The 15700-nt window shown below is 38.0% G+C and overlaps 1 protein-coding gene across 1 annotated transcript in view; it reads right to left on the reverse strand.

Annotated features, from left to right (window-relative positions):
- The window catches only part of IL1RAPL2 (interleukin 1 receptor accessory protein like 2), a 617966-nt gene that overhangs the window by 310978 nt on the left and 291288 nt on the right, over nt 1-15700 (reverse strand). Inside the window, exon 6 of the mRNA XM_049871435.1 lies at nt 9026-9100. Within this exon, the coding sequence (XP_049727392.1) occupies nt 9026-9100 (75 nt within the window). The remainder of the gene's footprint in view (nt 1-9025; nt 9101-15700) is intronic.

Genomic DNA, 15700 nt, shown 5'->3' on the forward strand with positions numbered 1-15700 from the left:
AGATATTGGCAAAAAAAGAGATGGTTTCTATCAGAACAGGTTTCAGGTCAAGTTTGCCCTTCACTATTTTTGATGGAGCCCCTTCTCCCACCTAAGGAGTTTTATTTAAATTGATCCTAATTGCCAGGTTGGCTCTCCTCTGCGTTACCCTAAGCCCCATTTCTTTCTGAATCTCCTTTTCAGAGCCCTGTGGTGCAGTGGTTAAGAGCTATGGCTGCAAACCAAAAAGCTGGCAATTTGAATCCACCAACCGCTCCTTGCAAACCCTATGGCCAGTTCTATTCTGTCCTATACGGTCACTATGAGTCCAAATCGACACGATGGCAGTGGGTATACCCACAGACATAACAGCTTTCTCTTCTAGGAATCAGGTTTCAACTTTTACAGATCTAGTGCCTATTTATTGCCTGATTTCTGATCACTTCTCAGCCTTTGACTTCTTACCTTGCTAGAAACCCAAGATTGGTGTGTTCTCTGACCTGACCTATTAGCTCACCTACTCGCTTGGGCCTCTGCAACCTCTAAGCTTCCAGACTCTATGTTGCTTCCTTGACTCTTTACTTCCAGGTTTGGCTTCACCAACCACTGAGTTTTACCTCTAGATCTCTTTCCTGGTCTCTATTATGTGTTGACCCTCATCTATGACTACTCACTGTAGCAATAGGAAGAGATTTCAGGATAAGAATGGGAAGGAAAGGGAGAAGATATCTGATATATCCTAAGTCACAGAAACAAATATAGCTATTAACAGGCCCAGATATTTACATACCATTCCTAATATCTCTAAGTATTTTCTGGAAGGAACTATTTCTAAAGAAGCAAAAGATCTTCTAAAAGTCAAGCTATGTTTATATAAATAAAGTATAGAAGATACTTAAGGGAATTGTCTAAATGATACAAAGCCATCATTCTACCTTAGTTATGAGGACACTTACAAGTGGTTTATGTATGAATTAGCCAGAGGCCATTTCTCTCAATTTTCTACGAATTTACCTATAATATGAAATACATTTTATTTATATAAAAGAATATAAAATATTTTAGTTGGAAAGGGAGTACATAAATTACTTTTTTTCCAGTATATGTTGCATGTTTAAACACAGCCATATCTGCCGCTTTTTCCCCCTTTTCAGATAATTAAAAAGCATCTATTCCCCACTCATTAAAATGGGTTAGCATATGGAACTGCTAAGGAGTACTGTAAAGCTGACGGTATTGACATTAATAGAGACAGAACATGCCGCCGAAGAATAGCGCCCTCAGTTGCACATATTCCTAATAAATTTCAACAGCAGAGAGTGCCTTAATTTCTTTTTTAATAACTAATCTACCCTCCCCATATTTGAATGACACAAATGGATTTCTTGATTTCTCTGTTCAGATGCTGGAGTACATGCAGCTTTCTGGCCATTTAAGTAAACATCCCTCCAGAAAAATTATCTTCACTGCCTATGCTTCACGGTCAGTTTTGAGGCATGTTTGCAGCTTCTAGGTCAGTTTGCCATCTGAAAAGAAGTTTGAGCCTGAGTTACAAAGGGCAAAAAGTCAAAATAATGATTTCTTAATTACTTGTTTCCCCAGTAAATCAATTCATGCTAGACACTCCTTTAGCTTCCTCATATATGATCATTTACCTTCTGTCCAAAAATCTGTTAAATAAAAAAAAGAGAGAACAGAAATAAGGCCTAGGTGCAAGAGGACAGAGTAAACGATGGTACTAACATTAACGGGCTTTATGGTAAGGGTTAAGAATGTTGACTTTGGCATCATTACCTATAAGTTTCTCACTAGCTGGAGTAAGTTACATGACTTCTCTTAGTATAATTTCCGCATTTCAAAATGGGACATAGACATTTCCCCAAAGAAGATATAGAAATGGCCAGCGAGTACATGAAAATATGCTTAATAGCATTAGCCACGAGGGAAGTTCATACGAAAGCCACAGTGAGATACCACTTCATTCCTACTAGGATAGCTATAACCAAAAAGACAGTAACAAGTGTTGGTGAGAGCATGGAGAAATTACAGCCCTCATATACTGCTTGTGGGAATGCAAAATGGTGCAGCCACTTTGACAGCCTGGCAGCTCCTCAAAAGGTTAAACGCAGAGTTACCATTTCCTAGGTATATACTCCAGAGAAATGAAAACATATATCCATATAAAAATCTGTACATAAATGTTTGTACAGCATTATTCATAATAACCGAAGAGTAGAAACAACCCAATGTTGATCAACTGATGAACGGATAAATAAAATATGTTATATCCATAAAGGAGCCCTGTTGGTGCAGTGGTTAAGAGCTTGGCTGCTAACCGTAAGGTCAGCAGTTTAAATTCACCAGCTGCTCCTTGGAAACCTTATCAGGCAGTTCTACACTGTCCTATAGGGTTGCTATGAGTCAGAATCGACTTGATGGCAATTGGTTTGTTGGTTTTGTTTTTTTTTTTTTTTTTGGTATATACATAAAATAGAATATGATTCTACAATAAAAAGGAATGAAGTACTGATACATGCTATAACCTGGATGAACCTTGAGAACATTATGCTAAATGTAAGAAGCCAGTCACGAAAGACTACGTATTGTATGTGTATTGATATTTATGGTAATTGTCCAGAATAGGCAAACCTATAGAGACAAAAAGTATACTAGGGCTGGGGTGAGGCAGTTGAGAGGAACGAAGAGTAATAGCTACTGAGTACGGGTATTTTTTTTTGGGGGGGGGTTGAAAATGTTCTAAACTTGATTGCAGTGATGGTTGCACAACTCTATGAATATACTAAAAACCATTGAAATACGTGCCTTAAATCAGTCAATTGTATGTGATATTGAACAATATTTCAATTAAGGTGTTAAAAACTAGGGCAATGAGTTGTGTCTATTTCATAGACTTGGGATGATTACATAAAATAATTCATACAAAGTATTTAACATAGTACCTGGTAAGTAATCAATAAATGATAGTTCTATTACTACTACTAATAACAAAACAATAATAATTATTATAATTTAATTGCCCCCTACTAGACTGATAGGAGTCCCTGAGTGACACAAACAGTTAAGTGCCTGGCTATTAACTGAAAGGTTGGAGGTTAGAATTCACCTAGAGACAACTCAGAAGAAAGGCGTGGTGATCTACCTCGAAAAGGTCACAGTCATTGAAAACCCAATGGAACTCAGTTCTACTCTGAAACACACAGGGTCATCATGAGTTGGAATCAACTTGATGGCAACTGGTTTGGTTTAGTTTTATTAGACTGATACAACTAAAGCCATAGAAACTTAGACAAAGTAAGGAAACCCATTTCAGTCTCAAATATTAACGCTGCAGCCAATTCTTAGGGAAAAGGCTTGGCCCAGATTTTCCAAAGTTGTAAATAATGCACATGTTGTACAATCTGGGCAGTAGAAGAGTTTGCAATATACGGTAGCCCATGCTAAGCTCATGCGTGTTATTCTGAATAAATAAATCTTTTGGAAACAACTTGCTAACCCTAGAATGTCTGTGAGGGAAAGGGAAAGGTGCCATAAACCAGCTCCAATAACGCTTGCCAAGAAAGCTGAGTGAGCTCAGGATACTGTCCTTCTTCCCCTCTAAAGTCTTCAGTTATTCGAGATCACATGAAGGTTTTCAAAGAGTTTTTGAAGTTAAGAGGGTAGGGAGAGTACAAAAAAAATACAAAGAAATCCCATGCTACCAGCATTATAGGAGCCCTGGTGGCACAGTGGTTAAGCACTTGGCAACTAACCAAAAGGTCTGTGGTTCAAACCCACCAGCCTCTCCGTGGGAGAAAGATGTGGCAGTCTGCTCCCATAAAGATTTAGTCTTGGAAACCCTGTGGAACTGTTCTACTCTGTCCTTTAGGATCGCTATGAGTTGGAATCGACTTGATGGCAATGGGGACCACCATTACAGACATAGTACCTATATCAAGTCATTACACCAGCTAATGAAATCATCATTATTGCTCTTTGTATTGACAGTAATTCCAGTTGGTCATTATAGTTCAATTGGTTGGTGACTTGTTTTGGATTGTTTGATCTCTGTCAATCTTAGCGACAGTTGACTGATTTTGTTAAACTGAAGAGACTCAAGGGTATCATGAGACTCCATTTTTAGTGTGTCTGCCATATTGAAGCAAATGGTGGACAAGTTATAATTTCAAAAAGTTATATCTTTGGTAATTATTAATTATTTTAAAATAAATTGTGTGTTTCGGTTGAGGTTACAAAAATGTTATTCCATTAAGTGTAAACCACATAATATAGAGCTGTTAATATATGAGATTTTGCCACAAAAAAAGTCACCTCTTGCCATCTCTGTCTTGACAGTTACACACTGCATTTTAATTCAGCTTACATATCTGTCTTCTTCACTATACGGAGAACTCCTAAAGCCAAGGGCCTCATTTTATTCACCTCTATATCCCCAGGATGTAACAAGTCTCTTGCACTCACTCAGTAAGAACTCAATAAATGTTTTCAGGTGAATAAAGTTTTAAAAAATAGATTTGGTTAAACAGCTAATTTCCTAATTTGGGTTCGATTATTTATTTATTTTTTGCCTTCTAGTCCTGAGTATTGCATTAAATATTATATTTTTCTTTATTCTCTTGCAGTCTTTTACAGTGGTCTTTTAGGGGATCTAATATAATTTTCAGGAGAAACTGATATGCTGGGGAAATCAATTTCTGATGAAGATTAACAGTCCTTATACACATAAAGAAAGTCTGAGCCAGTAGCACATAACATAGTCATGAAATATGAATTTGAATAGCCTATAAAAATAAAATAAAATCTGAATGAGACTAGAAAAGAAAGAAAAAGAATATTTCATTTCAGATCAGATTCATCTAGAGATCAACTATTTGGCTTTTTGAAACAACTGAGGTAATCCAATTAGTTTGGACTATTCTATCGATCTGCGTTTTTCTGATATGTCTTGGGCCCCTAGGCCATTTTTTACTCTTTGACCCAGAATGAGAATTTAAACAGTGTCTATATACTTGTTCTAAGCATAAAATTGACGGGCTTATTTTAAGTTTCAGAAAGCTGCCAAGAAGAAAATTATCATCATCAATGAGAAGGCAATGGTTTCAAATCCATCCTTAATCTAAGTTAGATGGCAAATCGCAAATCTTTGCGTGGAAATTTTTCATGGCCTTTTCAAAGCTTCTAGGAGTGCGTTACATTTTATAAACCATGAATTTGGGTCTTATGAAAAGCAGTGTATAAAGCAGGGTCGACCTAGCATGAATACATTTCAAGTTCAGCACATGTCACTATGATGTTTTAACACTTCAGTATTCAAGGTGTAATATAATATAATGTAATGCAGTGTTATTTTTCCTTAGAAAAAATATTGAAAATATATTACTTTTCAACTGCCAAGAAAAGAACTATCTCTGGTATATAAAGAGATTCGTTTGTTAAATTTAAGACTAAATTTATCTTCAGAGAAAGAAAATAAATTGAAGATAAAACCCATTGCCTTCAAGTTGATTCTGACTCATAGCGACGACTAAATTGGACTTCTCTGTGCATTTTATACACTGTTTTTGTCTTTATGTTTCATACATGAACACAGGCAGCTTCAGCTACATAGGCCTGCTTTGTGAGAGCAATAGTTTTCAGATTATTTTGTTAAGAACGTGTCTATCATCTTAAAATATATGGTTATTTGGTTAAGATTAATCATCTTCCAGCATTACAATGTGAATGCAATTTAGCAACAACCAAACTGTCATCACCATGTCAGCAAACACGTATGTAAATTTCTAGAACCTTGTGGATGACCAATGGACCACACTATAGGAGAGAGAAAGTCAAGATGTTTATTTTCCTCTAGAGATTCAACAAATATCTGTACTGATGCCAACTCCATGCACTGAAAAGTATTTCTATTGAAAATCTTCATTTATTCGACTGCATTTAGAAATATGCAGAACTGAAAAATGACTGCAACCCTCAAACACATAAACAATTACTCCAGGCCATGTTTTCCAAAACTACCTTAAAGCTGATACTCAAGTATTTCCCATATTTCTCATTTTGCATAAAATGGCTCCATGGGATCCCTGCCTGTAGGAAAAATTGAATTAAGAATGCTCTGGAGAAAACTAATTATTGTTTGTTCTGTTTATCTATTGTTGCTTAACAAACTACCTCTAACTGGGTGGCAAATGCCAAACTATTTTGCTCATGATTTTTGGGGTCATCAATTTGGGAAGGGTTCTACTGGGTGATTTCTCTTGAACCTACATGGCATAAGCCAGGGCAGTTGGAGCTGGAGGATTCACTTCCAAGGTGGCTTCTTCACTCACATGTATGGTGCCTTGGCCTCTCTCTCTCTTTACATAGTGTCTTACCCTTCAGAGCCTTTCAATATGGTTTGAGCTTCTCACAGCATGGTGGTTTTTGGGTAACTAGACTTTTAACATTGTGGTCGACTTCCCCCAGATTGAGCAGTCCAAGAGACCCAGACAGAAGTTACAAGGTATCTTTTGACACAGCTTCAGAAATCCCGGAACGTCACTTCTGCCATATTCTATTGTTCAAGCATTTCCCTAAGGCTAACCCAGATTCAAAGGGAGGGAAATCAGAAACTACTTTCAGATGGTAGGAGTAGCAAAAAAAAAAAAAAAAAAAAAAATCTACGGCCAACTTTAATATACCACAATGTTCCCTCGAATTTTAAGTGTCAGGATTTGAGAAACTGAAGCTTGGTAAAGTGCTTAGCCATTTGAATTGGATTGCTGTCATTTTTTTTTAATTCAAGTTTGAGGATGTCTATAGCTGAATGTGCTTAATAAAATGTAGAAACAGAAGGAAAATCATTTCCAGAAGTTTTCATTATCTTACTGAATTCTGAAAGTTTTCCAGCCATGGACAGGGATATCCAATAGCCCCGGTTATCCTTCCCTATCTCTTTTTACACCTGAGGTTTTCAGAACCGTCATCATTCTGACTGCAGGTCTCCCACCTAAACCGAGGGGCTCTCTAACACTTATACTGCTCCTAATGCCACTTTACTATTGAGGTATACAACGAGTTACACAATGATTTCCAGTTATGAATAAATAACACTGTGGAAAAAGTTAAAATCGGTTAAGATTAACCAGTCATGTGCGCACTGAAATGCCAGCGGTCTGGTTTGACCGATGTTGTTTTTCTTTCTCTGAATTATATGGTTGTTTTAACATCTCAGAGAAACGGCCTTTCTGGGATGAAAAATGGGCAGGTCTCCATCCTTCTGTCATTAAGTTGTTTCAAACTGTGTTACAGACTGAAAACTGAAAGGTTCAGCCTTGCATCTAATGTAAATTGGAAGCAAATAATTTAATTAATTGTACAGGATGGTGGTGGGGTGGGGTGTCTTGGCAGATATGTTGGAATTCGTATTTATACAAAAAGCACACATCTTAGAGAAGTCCTGAACAGTACATACAGGCGCTGTACCCAGGGAACCCAAATGAAATATACCCTCTACAAAGGTCCCCCTCCTTCCTTTAAAGCAGTATTTCTCAAGCTTTTCTGTTAAAGTTTACCTAATGGCACAGGAGAATGAAGCGTATCCCCCTTCCCAAGGGCCACAAGCACAAAATTTACTCATGCTTTTTCTGAAACATTTGAGTGAACTTTGTTTTATACTCCATAATACATCAGTTTCCATGTAAAAAACAATTTCTCCACTCAAATTTCCATGTAAACTCATGATACAAGATCATTTTATTACTTCATGCAACCCCTGATATACCACAGAGTACCCTTGAGCTATTTTTATCGAAGTTTCAGATGGAGAAATGTAAGTAAAAGTTATTGAGGGTGGTCTGCACATCTAGATTTGGCATTAACAAAATATAATGACTCCACAAAATAATATGGGGGGGTGGGGAGGAAAGAAATAGTCTAATATTTCAAGGATTATCTACAAAATTGTCACCACTTCCTCAGGCCACTCTTGACATGTTTCTTTTATCTTCCCACTTTTTTTTTAAATACTTAAATTCAGAAAAATTTCACTTCAGAAAAATGAATAAGCTCTTAGTAATATAATTTTCTCTCTCCCATTTTCAACATAGAAATACGCCTCTAACAATCCAAGCTGGATTGGAAAGATCAAAAGTTGAGTACAAGATTTCCAAAATGATTGAAATACTGGGGCCAATTCATCTTCCTTGGCTGTATAATAGGTAGGTACCACTATGGTCACAGGTTTCAGTAAATCATATACCCAAAACAAGCCTAATATACTTCCAGCATAATTACTCAGTTCTCTTGTGGTTCTCTCAGAATGCTAGGATGAAACCCAAGACAGATGAAAGTTCATAGATGCTAAAGGAAATGGTTTCGATTAAAGGCTACGGTTTAAAAGAGATCCTAGCAAGCCTTGGAGTTTCAAGCTCACAGTTCTTGAAATATAAGGATTTGTGGTAGAGGACTCAAAAAAGAGGCTCAACATCTTACGTCCTTATTTGAGTCGGCAAAAAAAGCAGTCGTACCCATAAATCAACTTGTTACATTTCCCAACACCATATGATTCATAAATATTCAGGATCCCAACCTAAAAAGAAGTTTTAAATAGTCATGGATTGTTATTGGAAATAATATTATTAAGTCATTTTAAAGGCTGTACTGATGGGCTGTCTTTTATTTTAAGAAATGCTAGGTCTCTAGGAGTAAAAACTCGTCAAATAAAAAATTTTGGGCTGGCATATATGAAAAGTTTTCTGTACCAATCATCAATGCAAGACACCCATGAATCTATCAGTCACAGAGTTAAAAAGCTCTGTCGTACTGCACACTTAATACCCAGTGTAACCAATTAGCATTACCATTCCTTGACGCAATACAAACTCATTTCCTTAAACTGCTATTGCACTGAACTCCAGGGTTATAAATGAGCAAACGCAAATTGATTTGCATGTAATAGCAGTGGCAATAAACCTTTCCTGGTTCATGCAATTTTCCTCATCTGTTAACAGAGAGCAAGTTTAGGATCTATTTTTCCCAGAAGGGGACTTACCCAGCTGGACATCTATAACACTTGGCTGATTCTCCATGGGGAACAATGGCTTGGGAGGCTTGTCTGTGAGTAAAGCTAGAAGAGAAAATGAAAGAAGATAATGGAAAAATTGAGATAAATTACAGGATAAAAAAGAGTCTATCGTGTATGATATTTAATGCTCGTAGACTTGATGGTGTATAAACATTTATTAGACAGTGCTCCTACTTGGGTTGTTACTCTATCCATACAATATCCATTTCCCAGCACATTTAGAGCACCACTGATTCACTGTAAATCGGCCATTTCGACAGCTACATTCTCCAACAAGATCAAACAAATGGACCATTTTTGAGTGGTTTTTATAAGCTTATGAGTGTAAAAAATCTAGATTTTAAAAGTACAACCAGAGAAACACAACTTTCTATATCTATTTTTTAGTAGTTCTAAATATTTTCAATGAAATGTAATGTTAATGGGTGACTCTGGTGGAATGAATCCTCTAAGCCTCTGAATAACCCCTGTACGCCCTCTCCAACCCCTAAAACAATATATTGATCAAAAATCCTGACTGAGCATCTTTTGAGCTCCAAATCCTGTGTTAGGTGCTAAGGGAGAAGGAAATAAAAGTCTTATCCTTGTCCACGATTAATTTATAATCTAGGATTAGGAACACAGTATTGACACACCAAAATAAACAGATTACAAGACAGAACACAATCTAGTGAAGAGCTGTAACATCTGAGCTATAAAGCTATATGTGCTAAAGGAATGGAGAAAGGAAAGGTCAATATTGGCTAGCACGGCTGGGGAAAGTTTTATGAAAGAAATGGGTCTTTCCTGTCTCTTGAGGGATGGGGAAGATTAGGAAAGGCAGAGAGTAAGTAAGAAGAATTTCAGGGCAGATTAACAATACAAACTGAGGCACAGAGGTAGAATTTAAGAAGCATAATGTGGTTAGGGAAACCCTGGTGGTATAGCGGTTAAGTGCTACAGCTGCTAACCAAAGGGTCAGCAGTTCGAATCCACCAGGCACTCCTTGGGAACTCTATGAGGCAGTTCTACTCTGTCCTATAGGGTTGCTATGAGTCGGAATCGACTTGATGGCACTGGGTTTGGTTTTAGGTTTTAATGTGGTTAGAAGAGAATGATCTGATGAGATGGGGTTTGGTGGATTGGGTTGGAGGGCGAGTTGCTTCATGATATATAGCAGTTAGAAATGAAACTGGATACACAGGGTGGGACTTGATTCTGGAGGGTCCTGAAAACCAAGCAGAGGAATTTGGACATGATATGGTAGACTGGAGAGTGACTGTAGATTACTGGAACAAAAAGATAACTCAAGGGAAGTGGTGTCTAAAGACAATTGGCTTGATATATAGCATGGGGTGGAAAAGAATAAAACCAGCTAAGAGGAGGGAGGTAACAATGCTGCATTGATGGGATAAGGAGTCAGACTAGGGTGGAGTCTGGGGAAATGAAGAAAAAGGAATCAAATCTGACAAAGTACCTGGAAAAAAGAAATGACAGGACTTGGCACACAGGTACATAACGCCTATGCCAACCCTTAGAGTGAACTAATATTTATTTCCTGAATTCCTGTTTAATTCTTCTTCTCCTGTATTTGTGTCTTGCTTCAACTATCCAACTAGACTCTTACCTATCAAACAGACATGTCTTACACTTCGTTGTAATTCACAAGAGGCATAGCATAGTGCTGGGCATGTAAGAGACAGTCATTACAGAAGAACTAGATGGTGCCCAGCTACCACCAACAACTGCTCTGACAGGGATCACAAGAGAGAGTCCTGGACAGAACTGGAGAAAAACGTAGAACAGAATTCAAATTCACGAAAATAGACCAGGCTTACTGGTCTGACAGAGACTGGAGGAATTCCCGAGACTATGGCCCCCGAACATTCTGCTAACCCAAGACTAAAACCATTCCCAAAGCCTACTTTTCAGACAAAGATGAGATAGGCCTATAAAACACACACACACACACACACACGAGGAACATGCTTCTTAGCTCAATCAAATATACGAGACCAAATGGGCAACGCCTTCCAAAAGCAAGACGAGAAGGCAGGAACGGACAGGAAATGGATGAATAGTTGTAGGGAACCCAGGGTGGAAAGAGGGAGCATGCTGTCACATTGTGGGGATTGCAACCAATGTCACAAGAAGTGCATAAATTTTTGAGTGAGAAATTAACTTGAGCTGTAAACTTTCACATAAAGCACAAAAAAATTTTTACAAAAAGAGATAACCATTAAATCATTGTTAATTGACTGATTAAAGAATTCCTGCTGGCATTAGAGAGGCTGATCTCATATTAGAAGGATATTTAGAAGAGAAAGAGAGAAACAAGAGTTGATCACAGGACAGGTTAGGGAAATGTACAAATTTGGTGAGATCCTCAAAGTAGGAAAGAAACAAATGCACCAGAAATTCACTTAGGGAAGAGTTTTACGTAACATTAGCTTCATCTTCCTGATATTCAAATGCCTGCCTGAAATGGGAAAATTTTAGTCAATTAATTATTTTCATTTTTCCAACAAGTCATTATTGATGGCCTACAAATGTCTTGGCTGAGGAATGGTTGGGGAGTGGGGAGGAATATTTGGGGAGTAGGGTGAAATGGGCAGGAATATTCAGTTTTCACTGTAAACCTTCTGTGCATTTTGAATTTTGTATAACATACATATACTGTGTGTCATGCATTGAATTATTTCCCCTCAAAAATGTGTGTATTAACTTGCTTAGGCAATGATTCCCAGTATTGTGTGGTTGTCCTCCATTTTGTGATTTAATTTTATGTTGAGAGGATTAGGGTGGGATTGTAACACCACCGTTACTCAGGTCACCTCCCTGACCCAAGGTAAAGGGAGTTTCCCTGGGGTGTGGCCTGCACCAATTTTTATCTCTCAAGAGATAAAAGGAAAGGGAAGCAAGCAGAGAGTTGGGGACCTCACACCATCAAGAAAGCAGCACCGGCAGCAGAGTGCATCCTTTGGACCTGAGGTCCCTGTGCCTGAGAAACTCCTCAACCAGGGGAAGATTGAGGACAAGGACCTTCCTCCAGAGCCTAACAGAGAGAGAAAGCCTTCCTCTGGAGCCCACGCCTTAAATTTGGACTTGTAGCCTACTAGACTATGAGAAAATAAATTTATCTTTGTTAAAGCCATTCACTTGTGGTATTTTTGTTACAGCAGCACTAGATAACTAAGACACTGTGCATTCAAAATATGAATAAAATTAAAATTGAAATAAAATAAAATTCAGCCACTCTACATTGCATTTATAAAAAAGTCATTTTGGATACGAAATATCCAGAATGGGCAAATGCAAAGAGACCAAAGATTATTAGTGGTTACCAGGGGCAGTTCGGAGAGAAAAACGGGGAGGTATTGCTTAAGGGTACTGAGTTTCTGTTAAACAAAAACCAAGCCCATTGTCATTGAGTCGATTCCAACACACAGTGATTCTACAAGATATAATCACCATCTATAAGATAGAGTAGAACTGCCCCATAGGGTTTTCAAGGAGTGGCTGGTGGATTCGAACTGCCAACATTCTGGTTAGCAGCCAAGCTCTTAACCACTGTGCCACCAGGGCTCAGAGCTTCTGTTAACGGTGATGAGAATATTTGGAAATGGGCAGTGGTGATGGTTGTACAGCAAGTGAACATAAGTAACATTCCTGAAGTGTACACATGGAGACGGTTGTAATGACAAACGTTTTGTTATATCTATTTCATGATGATTAAAAAAAAAGTCACTTTGGTTTCTTTGTAGACTGTCAGTTTTCCTTACACATCCAGATAACAGACATTGAGCTTGTAGAACACTGTTCTTAGACAGTCTTATTTTAAAATATTTCTGGCCTTCAAATCAATTAATGGGAATGTGACAGGTGGGAAGCAACTATTAGTAATGTATTTCATGAACAGAGATGATGACCTTTTCCTATTTTCAGTGGAATATGAATTTGGGGTCATTGTTGTCCCCCACCCTTACCTCCTGCCATGGACTATGGATATATTTACCCTGATTTTATTATTGTTAAATGTTAATTACTGAAGTGACATTTATTAATTTTAATGATAATTTTAAGTGTCTCACATTTATAGGTGGCTCATAATTTTCAAAGTGCTTTCAGATACATTACTTCAGGTGATCTACGCAATGACCTTGGAAGGTAAGGAAGGCAGTTACAATTACGGCCAGTTTAGACATGAAGCTAAATGAAGCTTACGTTGTCTCATCTGGTGTCCTCTTGTGATCAAAAGCCTCCATGTGCAGGACAGATAGGAAGATGGGTACAAGTTGTAGGTAGGAGACGGGTAAAAACGCTTAGTACTGAATGAATGGCCTTCGCCTCTTGGACTCCACACTAATTAACTAAGCTAAGGTTCCAAGATCAATGGGAGTGGCTTTGCTGCAAAATTCCAGCGAAATATGATTCCTGTGGGACAACTCTACACATGGACTTTTTCCCCCTAAACCCAAGAATGGGAGTAGATGAACTTACACGTACCCGACACATCCTGATGGGGTGCATGGGAGCGGAGCCTCATTAAATTCCAATATCATGTCTAGGCCTGGAAACTGCCAAGACGTGCAGAACATTTGTGATGATAAAGCCGCAACTGCAGTAATTCATCTGAACCTTGACCACCAGCCCAGAGTCAAATCTATCAGCACCCAGCATAATTACGGCATCTGCAGATTAGCCAGGGCACATGCTGCCACAGGCAGGCAAACTCATTTCTTTCTTAGTGTTTTAATCTCCTCTGAAACTCACAGTTACTATTTGGGGAAAGAACAGGAGAACTGTCAATTCCAAGGCCCCTAAACAACAGAGAGTAGATTTACAATTTTATTAGAAAGCTTATCCTGGGCCTCTAGAGAGACTAATTGGGGTCTGAGCTAGTCTTTGAATTTGCTGTTCAAGCTTTATGTTTTGATTGAAAGAATAGGAGCAAGGGATGTAGCTTGGTACTAATGTTTCAGTCCACAATTCCTCCCCTGCATCTCCCTCTGTAGCTGCTTATGTTTAATTATCCTTAAATATAATTGCTCACCTGAGTATACCACGACATCAGTCTTAATGCGCCAGTAGAGCTACTACTGTTTAATGCCTGCTTTTTCCTAAAGCTACGTTTTATATGTTTGACACTGGCTTTCCTAGGGAAAATGTCCAAATTAGCTCTTTCTTTTCTACTATAAGCAGTGGCTGGATCTTACATGTACAGCCAGATCAACTGGTTTTACTGAAATGACTGGTCAATTTCCATGAACTTAGTTAAGAAATCAGTTGAATTTTTTTTTCTTTTGCTTCACTGAACAAATCAGTTTATTTCACTACATTGCCGAAGTGTTACATATTACTATAACCGTTTTCATTGTCTTGTTGTTGACTTTAAGTGGAAGGGAGTAGAAGGACAGCTTGATGCAAAGGACGTTAAGTATGTGAACCCACTATGATCATAAACTCGTTGCATAAACTCATTAGTTTTGAGAACTAAGCCATTTAGAAATGTGCATATTATGGTCAATGAAATGGATCACCCCAAATCCATTGAACACACCAGCATTGAAATCACATTTGTAAATCAGTATTTTCATCATAACATTTAACCATTCAAAAACTACCAAAATGTCTCCTACATTTACAAGAAGATAAACTCTGGATTTATCAGTTACCTGGGAACCTAACTGCAGGTAAAATACCCACTCCTCTTGCAATTTATCAAGTCAGGAACTCTGGTTAAAAGCTCAGGCTGCTAATCAAAAGGTCAGTAGTTCAAATCCACCAGCTGTTCCTTGGAAACCTTATGGGGCAGTTCTACTCTGTCCTATAGGGTCGTTATGAGTCAAGATTGACTTGACGGCAACTTTTTTTTTTTATAGTCAAGTCACTTTCATCATTTGCCCCGTTAACATGCTTCATTAATTTGCAACTCTGCACTACGCTTAAACTCTTCCCCTAAGCTTGGAAACAAATAATAACAGTTACCATACCAGTATCAATTATCATCAAGTTGACTCCAACTCTTGGAGATCCCATGTGTGTCAGAGTAGAAATGTGCTCTATAGGATTTTCGATGACTGATTTTTTGGAAGTAGATTGCCAGGCCTTTTTTCCAAAGCACCTTGGGTGGAATCGAACCTCCAACCTTTCGGTTAGGAGCCAAGTGTATTAACCATCTCCATCACCCAGAAACTCCTACAGTTACCATAAAAACCCAGTGCCGTCGAGTCGATTCCGACTCATAGCGACCCTATAGGACAAAACAAAAAAATACCGTTTATTTAATATCCATTGTGTGCCAGGCACTGTTCTAAGGCATTTCATATTACATTTTACAAAAAATTTGCTCAAAGTTAAGCAGACTTTGAATAGAAAAACTGGAATCTGAACTGAATTCTATCAGGTTTCACCATGATCTCTAAGACTTTTCCTTTCTTTTTTGCTATTCCAAGTCCTATCTATTCTCTAAAAGCCAGGTGAAGTTCTACATCTTGCAGAAAGCCTTCCTAGTAACATCACAAGATAGTATTTCCCCCCTCTGAAACCCTAAAGCTTTTACTATTTATTTGAACCATTAATTTGGTTTATAACATACACTGCCTCGAATACAAATTATCTCACTTTATTTTTGAACATTTTATTGCGCTGTAGGTGAAAATT

This window comes from Elephas maximus, chromosome X, assembly GCF_024166365.1.
Source record: "Elephas maximus indicus isolate mEleMax1 chromosome X, mEleMax1 primary haplotype, whole genome shotgun sequence".
Classification (NCBI taxonomy): Eukaryota; Metazoa; Chordata; class Mammalia; order Proboscidea; family Elephantidae; genus Elephas; species Elephas maximus.